This window comes from Apteryx rowi, unplaced genomic scaffold, assembly GCF_003343035.1.
Source record: "Apteryx rowi isolate R43461 unplaced genomic scaffold, aptRow1 scaffold_7, whole genome shotgun sequence".
Classification (NCBI taxonomy): Eukaryota; Metazoa; Chordata; class Aves; order Apterygiformes; family Apterygidae; genus Apteryx; species Apteryx rowi.
This window is the reverse complement of record NW_020450982.1, coordinates 6,382,657-6,400,601: the sequence shown is the minus strand read 5'-3', so window position 1 is coordinate 6,400,601 and position 17,945 is coordinate 6,382,657. Positions and strand designations below refer to the sequence as shown.

At 50.8% G+C, this 17,945-nt stretch overlaps 1 protein-coding gene across 9 annotated transcripts in view; it reads left to right on the top strand.

The window, feature by feature from the left end:
- The first annotated feature begins 238 nt into the window (after nt 1-238).
- IPO13 (importin 13) overlaps nt 239-17,945 on the top strand; it is a 42,347-nt gene continuing 24,640 nt past the window's right edge. The window contains exons 1-2 of one of the 9 annotated variants that reach the window (XM_026086711.1): nt 239-635; nt 10,505-11,241. In XM_026086711.1, coding sequence (XP_025942496.1) covers nt 381-635; nt 10,505-11,241 — 992 coding nt within the window. In that variant the 5' untranslated portion in view covers nt 239-380. Of the gene's footprint in view, nt 636-2,685; nt 11,242-17,945 lie in introns of those variants that run through there. The other 8 variants (XM_026086705.1, XM_026086703.1, XM_026086704.1 and 5 more) reach the window with 8 other exon arrangements.

Genomic DNA, 17,945 nt, shown 5'->3' with positions numbered 1-17,945 from the left:
GCGCCGTGCCCCGACGGGCCGGGTCCGGCGCGGCCGCCGGTGGGCTCTGCCCGCCTCTCCCGCGCCCCAGGCGAGCGCGGCTCTGGGAAGCGGAGCTCACCGGCCCCGCGTCCTGGGACGCGCCGGTGGACGGAAAATGATGCGGCAGAAACGGGAGCAGCAGGGAGGAGCTGCGGGTCTAACAGGCATCCCGGGGTCACTGCGGGGAAGAAGCCAGGTAGGGAGCGCGGAGGGGTCTAGCCGTGGTCGCTGCGCAGACACCTGGCTTGTCTCTGTGTGAAGCCCGCGGTGTCAGTGTCCCCATTAGGTAGGGAAGGGATGACAACTGCTTTCTTGCAATTACTGTTGTGAAAAGCTTTCAGARGGCAGCTGGCCAGGCGATGTCTTTCCAAACCTGTGTTCAGTCAGCCCCGTGGCTCCTGCTAGTGCGCAAGGTCCTCCGAAGCAGCTGCAGAGCAGAAGGAGCAGTGTCATGGTTGCTGAAATCCGGGAACCAGGGAGCAGTCGTGAAAACTGGGGCCTGCCGGTGTGACGCTCCTGGTGCTTGGAAGAACTCTGAGCAGCCTCTGTGTGACCTGAAATTCATCCCAGAGACCGAGCAGGGCACCAAAGTGAGCGCCCAAGGAGGCGGAGAAGTAAACAACTTCCCCTGGGTGATCTTGGAGATGATGGGGACAGGACAGCTGAGGGTGCATCTGTGAAGGGCAAACAGCAAGAGAGCACTTTTTCTTTCAGCACATCATGTTATCGGACATCCATTCAGAGACTGACAACATGTAGATCCAGTAGTTAGGTCCCTAGACAGCTAGTGGGAATCCCAGTGTCCTTGTTTTTCCTAGATAAGAATAGATCGAGTTTCTTGCCAAAGCAATGCCCACGGGCTTGCCAGTGGGCATATCACTGGTTTCACATGCATCCCTATACCTGGGAGCTTGTCCTGCCTGTTAGGAGATGTCCATGATCAGAAACGTGAGATTTGTAACTGGACTCTGATTTCCTTTGTGGTCCAAGGTGAGACATCCCACCTCTCTCTCTGTCTTAGGTGTCTGCCAATAAAATAGAGACAGAAAGTGGCAGTGAGGATTAACTAATATCTGCAAAAAGCTACATAAGTGCTAAGTTCTGCAGCTTAATCTGCATGTATTCAGGGACCCTGGGTAATTTTGCCTCTGATTTTCTTTCTCTTYGGGAAACACAAACTGCTCCTTTGTTTGCGTCAACAATGAAGCAAATGTTGACTTTAGAAAGGTTGGTGGTACCCAGGGTGGGGGTTAGCCTGGCATTCCCTGGGTGAGGTGGGGCTGTGCAGAAATAGAGCTCCATTCTGCTCTGGATTTAGTCTCCATGATGTCTGGGAGGAGGCAAATATGCCCTCTAGGATGCTTCACCTCCCCTCCCCCAGCCTGTCTGAGCTCTTCCAGTTGGAGGCTTTGCAATCTCAGTTGACGTACTTGCAAGATGCAGCTGCAGGCTGTGGTGGGGGCTCTGAACTGCTGGCTGACTGGCTGGGGGGACAGTGCTGATGGAGAGGGGCTGGGGACAGCGGCACTGCCCTGAAATGTAAAGGGCACAGTGGCAACAAATCAAATCACTACCCAGGTCGGGCTTCGGTAAGGAAGAAATGTGAGATGGAATCAGGGAGAGCTCTGAGGTTCAAAGTGTCTCAGAGTCCTCCTATATCTGCTTTTCCAAAGAAGGGTTGTAGGCTATTTCTGATGCAAATCAAACAAAAAATTGGATCCTGCTGGGGGCTGGACTCGTGGGAGGGCTTGTGGGTAGAGCCACTTTGTCAGAGTTGATACTGACAAATAGATGATTCTTCTACTGGCCTGGGTTTTTCTGCCTGTCAAATTTTGTGCCTGGCTCTATTAATAATGTTGAATACTGAATAAAGCCAGAGTTCATCTTCACTCTGAATTAGTTAGTGTAAACGCTGGGATTGGAAATGGAGTGTGGAGCTGGTCATCTCCAAGTCAGAGGGTCAACCACAATGGAAGTCATCCTGTGCTGGAACGTGTGGCGGTTGTAACCAGGGAGACCTCTGTTCAGATAGTGCCTGTCACTTGGACCCTTCAGAGGGCTTTGAAGGAGAGGATTCAGATCACTGGGAGGTTCTTCTGTACCCTTATTGCTTTTTTTTTTTTTTTTTAATGCCAATGGACTAGGCAGAGGCTGTGGAGTATCTTGCTTTGCAGGGCTCCATGTGCTTTTGTAGCTGGAAAGGATCACTGCCATGTTTATCCAGCATGATGTGTGCCAGAAAGAGCCTGCTGGTTATAGCTGTAGGAGTCTAACAGTTGTAGGCTAGTGGGGGGCAGGAAGGTATGGATGCCATAGGCTGGGCCAACTCTGCCCTTTCCTGGCCAGCCAGGGCTGCTGACTTCATTTGAAAGCCTGCAGACAGCAGCCAGGCAGGCTGTCCTCCGTTTCCGAGGAGGTGCCAGGTGCTGCACTTCAGGTGCATGGCAGAGCTCTTAGGAACCATTTGAAAATTGCTCCCTGTATTTTTGCTCTGTTTTTCTATATGGAGCTCTCCCTTGATATATGGAAGGAGCTGGGCCCCTCTGTGACTGAGCCATTCCAGTAAGGTTACTGTGTCAGGATCCTCCAGTCCCAGCTTAGGGCTCTTGGGCTCTTGCACTTTGCTGKKTTTTTTTTTTAATTATTATTGTTCCAAGTCTGACCAAGGCAAGTCTGCTGCATTGGTTTAAATACAGCTGGAATAAACGGGTGCAACCACGCTGTGTCAAGCTGCTGGGCACCCAGGAGCTCTGGGCTGGCACTCCTTCCTCAGGCACCTGCTGCTGAGCAAGGCTGTGCCTTTGCAGTTGGAAGAATCCGAGGCAAAAAAAGGCTGAATAAAGCAAGGGCTTCAGGCTTTGAGAACGGTCTGCCTCCCCGTGCACAAATGGTGCAGTCTGCTTGTTGGACTGTGCTCGCTCTTCCCTGGCCAGGGGTTATCCCCTACCTGACTGTCAGTCTGGTGATGGAGCTCTGTTACCTTGAGGAGGTGAAACTCCTGCTGCAGTGTGAACTCTGCTCAGTTCAAGATAGATTGCAGACACTCAGTCTCTGCTGCCTATATCTGTCTCAAAGGAGCAGTGGGAAGCTGCATTGCAGGACTTCTACCTTGCATTTTGGTTTCCCTTGGGTCAAAGTCGGTAGCACCCGACACTGCAGCTAGGTAGTAGGGACAGGAGGAAAGGAGTGTAGACTCTGTTTACCTGCTTTCAGTGCAGTTGAATCTACACCAAATCTGTCCCAACGCTATCCCCCTTTTTGAAATAAGAAAGAAGCCAGGCACTTTCTTGGGTGAATTTCCCAAGTGCACTGTTGGGGTTTTGTTATTTTTTTCTTTTTCTGATTCCTTCCAGGCCTTTCCTTCCTTGGCCTCTCATCCTCTGGGGTGTTTGTAATACTTACTGAYGTCTTCTCCCTAACACATTAGTGGTCTGGCATCTCTGGGCCTTCCAGATTGCTGTGTGCCTCTCTGGAGATGCCTGATGAATGCATAAAGCCTCTCCAGCAGGATGGGTAGGCGGGGTGTCATGGAGCCGACATCCGGAGCCTCTTCTGTAACTAGAGGGGGTTGGCTTTGATCACTGCTCATCTGAGATGCTGAGGCTAGGTGATGTGGCAGCTGCAGGGGCTGCCTTCCACCCAGGAGAAAGGAGAAGAGACACAGAAATGCATCTGATTTCCTCAGAAAAACATTATTGCCTGTCTTCTGAAACCCGATAGGGACAATTACAGATACCCCAGGATGGGAGCATGGCATTCCCCTCTGGTGTACTGGCTTATCCAGTTGTTCCTTAGAAGCAGCCCATTTATGTGTGATGTGGCAGCAGTGCCTGTGATGATGAGATAGGGACCTTGGGAGGGGGATATGCTTCCAACACTGAGGGAAGTGATGAGTCATTTTATTTACCATTTAACCAGATCTTACTTCACAGCAGGTAGATTCCACCCAGAACCAACCTTTGCTGAACTCCTTGCTCTTTCCTGTGTCATGATTGGGATGTGTCAGCATGTCATGATTGCCAAGATTCACCTTCACTCTTTGAGGGCTGTAGCTAGATCCTCTTGTCAGCTCTGACTAGTTACGTAGTGGGAATCTGTGGGATGGGACCCTAGGAGCCAACAGGAATTCCTGTCTTAAAGTGCTTGTGAATTTGTTCCCCAAAGTGACAAGAAGAAACAGACATGGTGGGTAGGGATGTTAGGGTCATTCTTGCAACTCTCTACCAGTTCTTCACTCTGGCTCTGCACTCCCAGGCTTCCTTTCCAGTTCTGCTCACACTTTGCTTGTGCAGGCCCCAAGCCCCATTGCCACCACTTCTCAGTAGGGTTAGCAGTTGCCCTGTAGGTGCTTTCTCCCTTCTTCCCCCAAAGCAGGCCAAGCCCAGTGCTGCACCAAAAGAGTCTGTCTCTTAAAACCAGTGTCTCTGCTAGGGACCACACTGCTTTCTGCAAAGATATTTTCACAATGAAACAACTGGATTTTGTGGATGCCCTAACGTGAGTTGTACACAGCAGGAGTGGTGCTGAGGCCACAGAGTTGTGTCTGGGCTGTATCACCTTCCATCTGGCAATGGAGGTAGTGCTGACTGTAAGCAAGGATTCAGTGTGGACAAGCTAGGGTTGAAGTTGGGACTTAAGTGGCTACACATCTGATTAGGAAAGGAAAGAGCCTGTTCTTTGTGAGTGCTGAAGGGTGCGGGTGCCTGGGAGCAGGAGCAGCAACACACAAGGCTTTATTTTGCATTCATTTGTTATCCTTAGTGCTTCAGCAGCTTGTTGCCTTTCTGGGGCTGCTTTCAGCTCAGTCTTACTGCCATTTTAGAGAGAGTATTGTTGGTTTGCCAGGGGGTAGGACTTAAGTTCCCTTTGCTCAGTAGAGCCATGGTAATGGCTGCACTGTTACAGGCCTAGAGCACTGGCTGTATGAGTGTGCATTCAGCTAGAAAGGACATGGAGAGTGCAGTAGGAGAGAAATCCCAGTGATTCTTGCTTGGAAGAAGGCTGGWGGCTGCTGCTGCCCCTGAGGAAAGGGATTGTTGTCACAGCAGCCTTTGGCATGCCATGGATGCGGGTGCTGGGCAAGGAGCCTGTACCCAGTGTTGACAAAAGAAGAGTGTGTTTTGCAGCTTGATATCTTCCCTGACTGCTGGCCAGCATCGCAACTGTACCTGTGTCTCTGTTTGCTCAAGCAGATCAGCCCCTGGAGATGTAACTTCTCTCTGTGGAGCCCCTGAGTAACAGCAGGCAACACACTTTCAGTATGTGGGATTGTAGCCGCACATTTGAGGGTCCTCTTGTTGCCCCTGAAACAGCGCTGATACAACACCTCTCAGCTGGTCACCAGTCTCTGGTGAGCTGGCAGACCCTATTTTAATTTATTTACTTAGTGCAGTCAGGGAGAGAAACTGATGTTTTTGTGCTCTCTGCAGAAGCTCCAAGGGTAAGGGCTCCAGAGATGCTGGGCTTGTAGCAGCTGCTGCAGTTCCTTTTATCTAATGATATCCGAGTACTGTCTAAGAGCAGTTTTCCTTGCTTGGCAGTAACTTCCTTGGACTGTTCCCCCTCCCACCTTCCAAAACCACCAGAGTAGGAACTCTGACCTATGTCTATTGGGCAAGTTCCCCTGCCACAAGATAGCTTTAGTTCTGTCTGATACCACACAAGTAACTAGAGCCTAATTGAAGCTTTGACTGCACCTTTTTAGAGAGGGAAAGACCCATAGTAATAAGCTTGAGTTATTTTCATCCAAGGACAGAAGATGTTGGAGAAAGCTCATCCCCTGGCCAAAGGGCATAGCTGACAGCAGAGCTGTTTACCGGGTCTCATTTTACAGGTCTAATTGTGGAGGAGGCAGGTCTGGTGTCAGCCACACTTTTAAATCAGAATGCACAAAGCCCTCCTATTAGCTGTCACTGCCCAATTTCATGCCTTCTGCTTCTTCCTCCTAGCACTAGGCTAATGAGTGCCCCTCATAATATGCAGCACTTCATTATTGGCCTGAAAGTGCCTGCCAGCATGTTGATGTCCGCAGTGAAAGTCAAACAGCAGCTGGTGCCAATACCTGCCTCTGAAAGGAGGATTTTGCCTTTCCTGCCAGGGACATGCATGGGTGTATTCAGATAGCCTTCTGCAGAGCATGGTGCCGTGCRGCGCTGTGTCCTGCACTCTTGGCAGAGGATGGTACTAGGTTGATGTACGTGGTAGGTTAGGGAGAGAACCTGGTCTTCTCTGAAGGGTTTCATCTGCTGCTTTGAGGGGGATTAAGATGTGCCTTGATGGCCCTCTAGAAAGCTTTTCTGTGGGCATGTTGTGCAGAGCAACAGAGCAGGTACAGATGCAGCGCTCTGTCAGCAGGCCCCAGCACATGTGCTGCCTTGTGTCTCTGACTGACCCATGTTGTGTGTTCATGCAAGAACAGCTGTACTCYGTGAGGCCGGAGCCACCTAACCCAGGATCCTGTCCCTGAAAGGATGCCTAGGGAAGAGAGGAAGTGAGCAGGCCAGCAGTGATATTTTTGCAGGATACTCTTCTGACTTCCGGTAGTTTGCTGTATGGGGACTTCCTGAGCTGGGGATACAGTACCTGTGTTTTATAGCCAGTGATGGATTTTTCTTATTGCTTCTTGAAACAATCTKTTAAAATGTCAAGATCTCTTTCCTGAGAGGTAACAGGTTGTTCGGAAGCCTTTATTGTTACTTCCCCTGTGAATCACTGAAGTTTATCTGTRCTGAGTTTCAGTGAGATGCTTCTTACTCTTCGTAGTCAGCTTTAGTTTTGATGATCCGAGTAATTTAGTTTGGTCAGTAGACTTTGTCATTTTGCTGTTTGCCCCCTCTTCCAGATCACTATAGACATGCTGAACAGCGGATGCTCTAGTACAAAACCCTGCAGGCTTCCACTGGAAAACTTCCCTGAACTCTCTTTCTTTACAGAGGTGAGGTTCTCCAGGTGGTGTTGCTGGGTGATGAATGCCTCTCAGGAGATTTTACTGTTAAAACTGGATGCAAAGGGCAGTGCAGAGAGACTGTAAAAGGTGCCTGGTGAGGCACTCAGATGGTATTAGTGGGCAAGCTGTCTGTGTAGTTGTAATGCTGACCTTGTGCAYGTGGCCTGGGGAGGGGGTCTCGCTACCTCATTATTCTCTATTTTTCTATCACAGTAGTAGTGACTTACCTCCAGCCTGAGCATTGTGAGGAGCACCTACCACAGTGCTCCCGCTCTGCTGTCATCATTACAATGCAGCAGCCAGTTTTTTGCTTAGATTGTGCCAAAGTCTCTGCTGCGTAGCCTGTGTGCAGCATTTTAGTGGTACGAGCCTCAGCTTTGCATGTGGCTCTGTCTGGTCACTCACTCCTCTCCCTTTAGTCAGTGGAGCCCGTGCAAGCACTGGGGCCCGCTTGCTTGGAGGCAGCGGCAGGATCAGGCCTTAACCCGCTGTAGGCACTGCTAGCAACTCTAGTCAGCCAGGAGGATGAGCTCGCAGCTGCAATTACTTCCCAGTGGGCAGTGCCTGTATGCCAGCACTCTCACTGCTGCCCTGCTATGCTCAGCGTCACCTGTAACACTGTGTAAGACTTGCCGCGTGCTTGTCGCTCCAGAGGCATGATTTGGTGTACACAGAGTATGTGCAGTGCTTTCTGTACACAACCCCCTGCCATGTGATTATGAAAACAGTCTCCTCGAAAACTAATGGAGGTGAGGCATGGTGGGGAGCTTGTAAATTGGAAATAAAGTGCTAAAGGCCAAATCTGTCATCCGCACTTACATTCTTTTCAAACCTCATACTGAATTGGAGGTTAGGGCTCATGAGGTATATATACAGGTTGTACCTCATAATATATGGTGCATAAGGGTTTTTTTTCCCCACAATTTTTGAAGTATTAGCAGGAAAAATATTCAAAATAGAAGAAATAAATTAATTAGGGAATGCATGGGAGTGTAAATAGAAAAGCTGGGAGGAGGTTGGGAGAGATCCCAGGCTGGAGAGCAGGGTGGGAGGATTGCTCCTCTCCCTGCATTATGTCTGTTGTGTCGGTCCCAGAGAGCAAGGAAGGGAGTGGGCTGTCACAGTCTCTATAATCTGAAGTGAGATTTTGTTTGGAAAGAATAGGAAGCAAGCTCTGACAAGAGCAAATAAAAGAGACTTCAGACAGTAAGAGAAAAAGATAGTTCAGAGCTCCTGCTTGAGCCCTGCTGCAGGATGACTCAGTCTTCAGCAAAAGAGCAGGACACTCACTCACTTATGGAGTAAGGGRAATCCAGGTTCTTAGCCTCAAAGGCAGTTGAGCTTTTAGCCCACCTTCAGCTATCATTCAATAATGAAGTAAGTTGATTCTTTCATGAGGGGGAGAGGGGTAGTGCTTACCTCTCCCCCAACAATTTAGGGATGCTCCAGGCAGAAGTCCTCAATAACTGAGAACAGAGCTAAGGTTTTCAGATAGCTATTGATAATGCATGGGCTTACCTTGGTGACTTCTGTCTTGGGACAGATTTCTCTCTCCCTGTGTCTTCCTCATCCAGGGTTAGCCTTTTTTGTCTCAGCATATCTTCTCTTGGCATAACGACACAGACTGTGCTGGCTGGCTGTGTCTCCTAATACATCTTTCATAACCTCTTTCTTTTTCAGAAATGTGGCCTATATCCTCATTTCCCCCCTGCCCTGACACTGTTTAAGTCTTAAAAAGAGACATTTCAAATGATGTCCCAGGCAAGGCTTTCTCTGTAATGTCTGCCATTTTGTCATGCTCTTTCGTCTTGAGCTAGGAAGCTGTATGAGGTACAGGCGCTTGCTTAGGAAGCTTGTTCCTGTGCCCTAGGCTGCCAACTTTGCATACTTAAAAATAGGGTTTAAATCCTCTGCTAKGTACAAGAATCACACAAGAATTTCACAGAGTTTTCAAGGGGAGAGGAGGAGGATATTTGAGACCTGGAGTCAGGACAGGGCCACAAAAAGATCCTCTGCACCAGCTAGAACCTTCTTCTGGTTTGACAGTGAGGTGCAATGGATGCAGGATAGCCTGACAAGTGCCATTGCCTTTTTGTGGAATATGAAGTCAGTGATTTGAAATGAAATGTGCCRTGCAAAGCAGAAAAACTCACTGCTTGATGATGGAGTTCAGGCAAAGTGTAGTTACTTTCCTGCTTCATGTGTTAGGGCATCATCGGTTACCAAATTGCATCCACATGAGATTCTTCCCCAGTGGTATATGGTGATAATCTATGTTGCTTCTGTAAGACTTATTCTTCAGTCTCGGTTTTGCCTGCTTTTGGAGACAGCATACCAGGCTAGATAGGACTGGATAGGACTGTTCCGTGCTGTGGTGGCATTTGCGGGGAGGGGGAGATATTTTTTTCTGTACTTTGCAGACCCATGTAAAGGAATGCAGTTCTGTCATGAGCTGTGTACTGTACTCTTTCATCCCTCGTCCGTTCATGCTGCAGTCTGCTCTGCTCACTCTTGCTAGCAATGAGTTTTCTCTCATTGCATCCAGTCCACAGGCTACAGGTATGCTTACTGCTGCTGGAGGAGGGTGCCTCTTGCCCAATGCATGGGGTGTCTTGCACCCAGTCAGGATAAGTATTTTATTAGTGTTGACTGTAAGAGCTGTATGACATTTCTCTGCAAATAAAACCTAGCAGCCTATGTAATGCCTTTCATGTGGATCTCCGAGCTCTGCAAAGCAGTAACTAGATCTCTCAAAGCCTGTTTGAGCAGGTAAGTGATGTTCTAATTTTTCATATGGGGAAAGTGAACGAAGAATCCCAGACTGTACTTGGAGTTAGTGGCAGAGGCAGGATTAAATGTGCACTCTCCCAGCTCCCTGGCACAGTTGTAATTGGGCGGGTTTGGGAATACTTCAAAGGGACTCTGTGGAGAGATTAATCCCTGAGCTTAGTGACTGTGGTCTGTAAAACCTGATGGACAGAAATATCTGCAATGGCTCTTATGTTCCTTAAACTCTCAGATACAAGCTTTCTGCTCTGCATGTGGAGAATCCATCTGCAGTTTTCTGAAAGTCAGGACAGGTGAAAGACAGGAGTTAGAGTATGCTACTGTCCCTTGTGTGTCTGGGACCTTACAGTGCTCAGTGCTGTGGAGAGGGGTGTTGTGCAAACCCCCTTGCAACAGTGAATCAGAAAAGAGGCTGGCAGGTTTGGTCTGAGTGAAGGAGAGAATGGGAGATGAGTAAGGAAAAGAATATTCCAGAGTGCTGGTTTTGAAGAGGAGGAGGGGAAAAATAGTTTGCAGGTTCTTTCCTGCTGCCAGATCTCTCGCTGCATTGAGAGTCTAATGAGGGAGGCCATCTAAATTGGGCTGTTCTAGTGCAAGGCAGGGAAATGGGTTGGTTTCACAGGGCACCTGCTGATGGGCAGTCTGTGAGCTGAGCTCTGGGCTCTGCCCCTGGTGCTGGTTAATGTTGCCCTGTTGGGACAGGACACAGCTGTGCTCTTTGRTTCTAAGATGCTCCTCTGTCTCTTTCAGGCGCTCCACCAGCTATACTACGACCCAAACATCGAGAACAAGAACTTGGCTCAGAAATGGCTGATGCAGGCCCAGGTCTCACCCCAGGCATGGCACTTCAGCTGGCTGCTTCTCAATATGGACAAGGTGCCCGAGATCCAGTACTTTGGTGCCAGCGCTCTCCACATTAAAATCTCCCGCTACTGGAATGACATCCCAGCAGATCAGTATGAAAGCCTCAAGTCTCAGCTCTTCACCCAGATCACCCGCTTTGCCAGCGGCTCCAAGATTGTGCTCACCAGGCTGTGTGTGGCGCTGGCCTCGTTGGCACTTAGCATGATGCCAGAGGCTTGGCCCTGCGCTGTAGCAGACATGGTGCGCATGTTTCAGGCAGAGGACTCCAATGTGGACGGGCGGGCACGGTGCCTGGCACTCCTGGAACTGCTGACTGTGCTGCCGGAGGAGTTCCAGACCAGCCGCCTGCCGCAGTACCGCAAAGGCCAGGTGCGCAGCGTCCTGGCACAGGAGTGTGGCTCTGTCTTCCCTTTGCTGGAACAGCTGCTGCAGCAGCAGGGCTCCCCGGGCTTCATCAAGCAGAAGGTGTTGAAGTGCTTCTCTAGCTGGGTGCAGCTAGAGATCCCGCTGATGGACTGCGAGAACCTGATCCAAGCAGCTTTCACCTCTCTGCAGGACCCTGAGCTCTTTGACACAGCAGTGGAGGCTGTTGTCAATGCCATTTCCCAGCCAGATGCCCAGAGGTAAGGGCAACCTCTCCCACACCTTTCTTGCTGCAGAGAGGTGCTCCTGGACACCTACTGAGGAATGGGGGTGGAAAGGAAAAACTTCAGGCTTTTTTCCAGCTACTGTTAGGCCCTGGCAATGATGATGGTAGGGTTTGGAAGCAGGAGATGTGAAAAGCAGCTGGAGTCTCCCAGGCCTGGGAAGCTTTGCACTGTGTTTGGCTTGCAGGCAACTTTGCTTTGTGTGGGTTACTGCTCCTGCCCATCGTGCTAGAGGGCTTTCCCAGAGACTGCCTGGCTTGGGCTGGGCTGGAGTGGAGATGTTGCTAACCGTTTGGCTAATCCTCCCTGTGGACTGGAGCATGTGGTCTTGAGCACTGTGTTCAGTGGCTCTGTGCTGGTCCCTGTCTCTGCAGCAACTTCCTGCCTCTTGACCCACCCCTTGTGTTGGGTGACGCTTTTGAGTGGCAATGCCTGGGAGCTCTCAGCTCTGCCTCGCGGCAGTAAGGAGGCAGCCGCAGCCCATCTCTACCCTCCTSCTCTCAAGCAGACAGGGCTATACCCTTCTGGCTTGTGTGTCAGACGCTGCAGCACCTGACTGGGGAGCAGCTGCCTTGACTCATGCCAGGGAGAGCTCGGAGACCCCCTGCTGCCCTCAGGCCTCTGGTCCAACCAAGGAGCTTATCGCATGCAAAGATAACTAAACCAGACCTGTCTGTCTTCTCCCTCCCCCTGACTCTAACAGCTCAGTCCAGCTGAGCGCTCATCCTTTTTTGTTCTTGGCTGTGACTGTCCCTGGAAAAGCTGAGCTGCAAGCCAGGACGGGGGAAGGCCCTGCCTGGGCCACGCTGCAGGGCCCCAAACCCTTTTGCTTGACAGTGTTGGCTGAGTTGCTGTCAGCTCTTGGGACCGATGCCCGCAAAAGTACATTTGCTTCGTGGTTCCCTTGGTCACATCTCCTCCTAGTTGCTTAGCAACCTTCCCTCTTTCCTGGTTAAGAGGAGGGTTTAATTGAAGGCTGGGCTGAGCTAGTGCTGCTGTGCATCAGGCAGGCTCTGACCCCTCTGCAGAGGTGCTGATGCTGCTGGTGCTGAGATTTTAAGCACTGGTCCTTCTCCTGGTTTCAGGGCAGAGGCAGCCAGTACAGTCCCTGGCTCAAAAGTAGTGTGGGGCTGCCCTCTTGAAAGATGAAGGGGTTGCATCTGGAGACTACAAGTCCCAGTGTGCAAAGGAACCCATCAGGATTTTGACGCAGCATTGTGCGTTGGGGCATGTTGTCTCATTTGCTGGCATTCAGAAGAAAACCACAAGCAGCTTTTCTTCATAACAGACAGAGGCTGTGAGCCAGCCCAAACCCTTATAACAGGATTGGTATAGAAAACTAGGCCATTTGAGAAGGTGGCATGCAGTTCTGAAATTTTTGACTCTTGGCCTTCCATCCCTTTCATTTCCCTTTTGTCTTGGAAGTCCCCAGGATGTGATTTACCCCTGTGTGMAGGAGCCTAGCCTTGCAGTGCTGTTCTTGAGTTGTATTAAAAGCTTGAGCTTTCTGTTGGGCTTTCAAAGTGGATTTTAGTGAGAAAAGTCGGACTAAGTCTGACTCCCCAGCTGAGACAAGGCAGTTTCCTCTCTGCTCTTGTGCTAACGCTGCTATGGAGTGTCTGGTCCCATTCAGTACTGCCACACTGTTCCTTACAGCATCAGCCCCACCAGGGCTTGCTTTCAGTCCTTCACTCTGGCAGGATTATTGACCCATGGCAGAGTACCGTTGTGTTTGCCTGCRGTGGGCAGTGCCCAGGAGGAAGTGAGCAGGCGGCCTGAAAGGCTGGTCAGTGTGTGTCAGCCCGAAACAGCCCCGATCCTGGAGGTGCCCAGACAGCGGGGTCATTGTCAGCAGAGCTGCCCTGCCAGGCGGCGTGTGGTGTGGCCGCCCCGGCTGCTGTGTTGTTGGGACTGTCAGCTGCTTGAGAGAGGGGCTGTCTTGAGCAGGAATTTGCTTAGTGCTGAGATCTTGGATGTCTTCAAAAGTGGGGTGCTGAGGGAGTCAGTTCTGTGGTGATACCCCAAAATAGGGGGCACAAGTGCCCTGCTGCAACACCTTGCTTTCCTGTCCAGCTCCCACTCACAAATACATAGATGGGCAGTTAGTTTTCTGTGCTTCCAAAGGAGTCATGACATGCCTGTGTGATGGACGAAGGTGATAGTAGGGGATGCATCCCAAGCAGAGAGGGACATTAAATAGGGGACCAGCTAGAAATGGGACTATACTGCACTCCCTTCTCTCTGCTGTGCCTGTCTATCACGCATGGGATGTGCGAGCTCTGGGCTTCCTCCCACAGCTCTGATTGCTCCTTTTGATACTGGGTTTGGAAGCCACTGTTCACACCCTTTCTCTGTTGCCTGGAGATACCTTTCCTTGGACAGCAGGACTGTGGATGCCCCACGTGCTGCCTTCTCTCTGGGGGCTGGAGTCCTTTCCCTGTGTTTGTCTCAGCTGCTGCTGCCCTGGTTCTCCCCCAGCCTGGCGCTTTACCCTGCTCCTGCCATGGTATCTGAGTACTCCTCAGGCTGCGGCAGCTGGATTTGTACCTGCCTGCCCAGCAACTGTAACGGCAGTATCCCCCACCGTCCCGAGGGTCAGCTTTAGGGGAGCACCRACAGCCCAGCGAGAGGATTGCTGCTCTTTATGTGGCTGACATTTTTTCCTTGGAGTAATGTAGCAGCCCGTTTCTCTCCCTCTGTGTGATTTGCAGGGCTTTGCTTGCTCCTTTCTTGGCTTGGTCCCTACTGACCTTGCCTCTGGTGTTGTGAGCAAAAGGGAGACAGCGCGCCAGCAGAAGATGAGGTTTGGACACACATGGGCAGTGCCACAGTATCCTGGCTCCAACCAATGTTTTGTTAGCTCTTGAAATGTCCTGGCCTCCTCTAGTGCTTGGGCTGGCAGCCATCAGGCTTGCAGGGGGACCTGTTAGCATTCAGGGCCGCTGTTTCCCCCAGATCTTTGTGGGCTCTCTTCCCCTTTGTTTCTTGTATCCTCCTTCCCTCGTCCCTCCTCCTGCTGCCTCCTTCCCCTAGTGGTGGCAGTCCCGCCCCTCCGGCTTTGTTGCTCAGCACAGCAGATCCAGCTCTCCCCAAAGCCCCCAGGGAGGCTCCTGACCTTTCTGTCTCTTCTTGACAGTCTCAGAGGTTCCTGCTGCTTTTCAGCTGCTCTCTTCCTCCATGGTCTCATGCCTTTGTTCTTGCAGGGGCCTGGCTCTGTGCTGCTTGAGTGTGCTCCCTGCTGCCCTTAGCTGCAGGCTCAGAGCATCCTCAGTGTTTCTCTGCTGACCTGGTCCTCTTCAGATCATGGAGAGCTTTATAGAGTGTTGCTCAGTGACAGGATTAGTCTCTGGGCTCCCCTGATTCCCTCAGGTTCCTGTGGTTTTCACAGGCCCTGTGCCTTTCCTTTTCACTCCTCCCAGCTGGCTTCATTAAATTTCTGCAGAGAAAATCCTGCAGGTGTATTTTTAATTTCAGCAAAAGGCCCAGTGGTGAGCCATATCAAAAGACTCTGTAAGAGGACTATTCCTACATTTGACCTGGTGGGATCAGGGCAGAGAGGTTACACCTCTGTGGGTGCAATGTCTACCCATCCTATGATCATGTCAGCAGGGTTGAGGAGGCAGCCACAGTAGGCATGAGCCTTGGATATCTAGCCTCATCTCCAAAAAGCAGGGCTAAGCCTGGCCTGACACTGAGCATCCTTTGCTTCTGCCCCTGAGGGACAGTTTGTGAGTCATCTTCCCCGGAGAGCGTTGGCTTGAAAGGGGACACCTTGTTGCAATGTTTTCCTCATGCTACAGCGCCTCACCTGCCAGCAGTCACCCAATGCAGGGGTGAGCAGCTTGGAGCCACCCACACCCAAATGGRGTAGGGCAGAGGGACCTCTTGGGCAAAGGCATCAGGTGCAGAGCAGGGCTGCTGCTCTGAAGCACATCCTTGGTGCTGCCAGGCCAAGGGGGCTGTTCAGTCAGATCCTTGTTTGGACAGCATGCCGGCTTGCTGTCAGGGGCTTGGAGGTAGGAGGCAGAGGCTCTCCTGCAGCAGCCTTGTTTGAGACCCAGAAGAGACAAGGCTTTTATAGTTTCTCTGGCCATGAGCACTGCTTCTCATCATGAGAACCTGGCATTGCAGCCTGCCGGGAGAGACAGGATGGTCTGCGAGCCAAGCATGGGACTGCAGGCTGGAGCTCTGTGTTCTCATCCTGGCCTTGGCACTGACTTACTGTTGGGTAAGTCACTTGTGCTGGGGGCTTCCATTTCTTTCTCTGGAAAAGGAGGAAGCGGAGTTTGCTTTTCTACCTCCGAGGTGTTACTAGAAATGATGTAGCAGAGATTCGTAGGTGTAAAGCATTTGATTTGTTTATCTGCTAGGCAGTTGGAGCCCATCCGCTTTCCCAGAGGATGGCAGTGTCTCTCAGGCAGGCTYGACTTTGTGTTATTTGGGGCTGCCTGGACACTGCTTTTCTGTTAGGATGTGGCATTCTTGAGAAGAAACCTCGGATGCTTGGACAGAAACTGGTGGACTCCATCATCTCTGCACAGGCCTTCAGTCTCGGGAGCAATAGGAAGTTCCTGAGTCACAGAAGGACAGGAACTAAGATACTGTTGCATCTCTTTTGCAGAGGAGGCTTGGGCTGGGTTTTGTCTTATTTAAAGATTGTCCCCTGACTAAGCTGGTCAGAGAGCTGACTGAGTGTGCTGGAGTGGGAGAGCTGAGGTTTTTTGCCCACGCTCCTACAACCTGGCGGATGGTGTTAGATAGTAGAGTGGGATCTCCATGGACTGGGTACACGATTCGAATTGTGGGGAGTGGGTGTCGGACACTGAGGAGCCTCTCTGAAAGAAACAGGGTGTTGCTCCTATGGTGGAGCTGACGGGATCACATGGCATCTGACCCTTCCTTTTCTAGTCTTGGCAACTAGTGCTGAATCCCAGAGGAGGAATTTTACTAGAAGAGTTTTCCCAGAGCTTCGTTAGAAACAGATTTTTAATACGCTTTTTTCATCAGGACATGGCACTCTGGTTCAGATTTCAGATCAGGACAGATCAGATTGCCCATGTGAGCTGCCTGTGTCTCCTCTCTCCTAGTGGTTACAGGGGGTTGTCCCACACACAGTTGTGTGGTCTCTCTCCAATACAAGAAGTTGGAGTGGGTTGCAGGAAGAGCAGGAGGTGCTGTTTCCATGGTGGGGGACTGAGCTGTGCTGCAGGGACTTGGGGATGCTGAGGTTCACAGGGGTTTGAAAAGTAACTGGACAAACTCTCAGAAGAAAAGTCTGTTAAGCTGTTAAATACAAAGATACCAAATCTTGCTCAGGAAAAATGTACCCCAAATCATTGGGGTCTGGAGAAACATACAAGGAAATGTCACCATATGCTTGCCACATTCATACACTCTTTCATAGGCATTCCCAATTGTCAGCTGTTGGAGACAGGCTACTTGATTGGGTGGTCCAAAAGCCTAATCCAGCTGAGGTGGTCTTGGGTTTTCCTCCTGCCCTGGTTTGATTGTACTGGAGATGGTCAGCAGTGGCTTGCAGAAAGGCTGAGATGTGGAGAAGTTTCTGCCAACAAACATGCTATCTGTCTCCTGGCATACGCTTTAAGGACTCTTTCTCTGCAGGCAGCCTTGCCTGGCTGCTTGCCTGGCTGCAAACTTTCCCCTTCTCTGTGYTGGCTTTGCTAAAGCAGATGGCTCTGAGCCTTCTCTGGCGTCTGGGTGCTTTCTAGGCTGACCTTGGCTTGGGAAGGTTGCTGATGAATATGCTGGTGCATGGCTTGGGAGTGTCTCTTAGGTTACTGGTTGAAACCACTCACCTAGGCTAGGACTTCTCCCTCCTAACCRTGGACTCTTACATCTGAATTATCTGCTAGATGTCTGCATAGGCAGTGAAGAGAGTAAGGGGCTTCACAGGACTTGATCCACCTGACCTTTGAGATGTTTTTATTAACATAGGATGAGTTGCACCCTGGAAGCAAATCCATTTGTGGTTCACTCTGGCTTTGCAGGGAGTCCAGAAGACTAGCTCAGGTCTAGACATCTGCATTGTGGGTCTTTAGGAGTTTATGACAATCCTGCCTCTGCTGGTTCACTCTAAAGTCATGAAAACATCTCTAGGATAGTGTGAGGCCAATGCTGAGGAGGAAGGACAGGTTTTGCACTATGCTGGAGCAATGGAAAGCCCTCTGTGCCTTTCTGTCTAGGTACTGGCCTTGCTGTAGTTGAGGTCAGTCCAAGGGAGCATGGCTCCCAGGGAGACAAGCTGGTGAATTCCTGAATTCTCCAACAGCACCATAGCACAGGTGTTCCTGCACTACCATGTGCATCACTCACAGTGCATTAGAGACTTCAAAATGTTACATCCAAAAATATCTGCCCTCTCCGCCATGAGATTTTTCTCTGGAGGAGATTGGGAGGGAAAGTGAGGCAATGACCCTTTGCCAGCACACAGCCTAGCAGGGTGCTGTCTCCTACCAGGGCAGAGGGGAGCTGGGACTGGAGATGTGCTGTTTCCTCTATCTTCTGGTGCTGGCCCAGACCTAGAAGTTGCTGCCCTCAGCATGGTTCTCCTCCTGTGCTGCTGGCATAGGATGGCTCTGCCCACTCTCGAATGAGTGGGCAGAGCAAGAACTGCCCACGTACTGGGCAGCAGGGCAGCCCTGCAGTTCTGGGTGAAGATG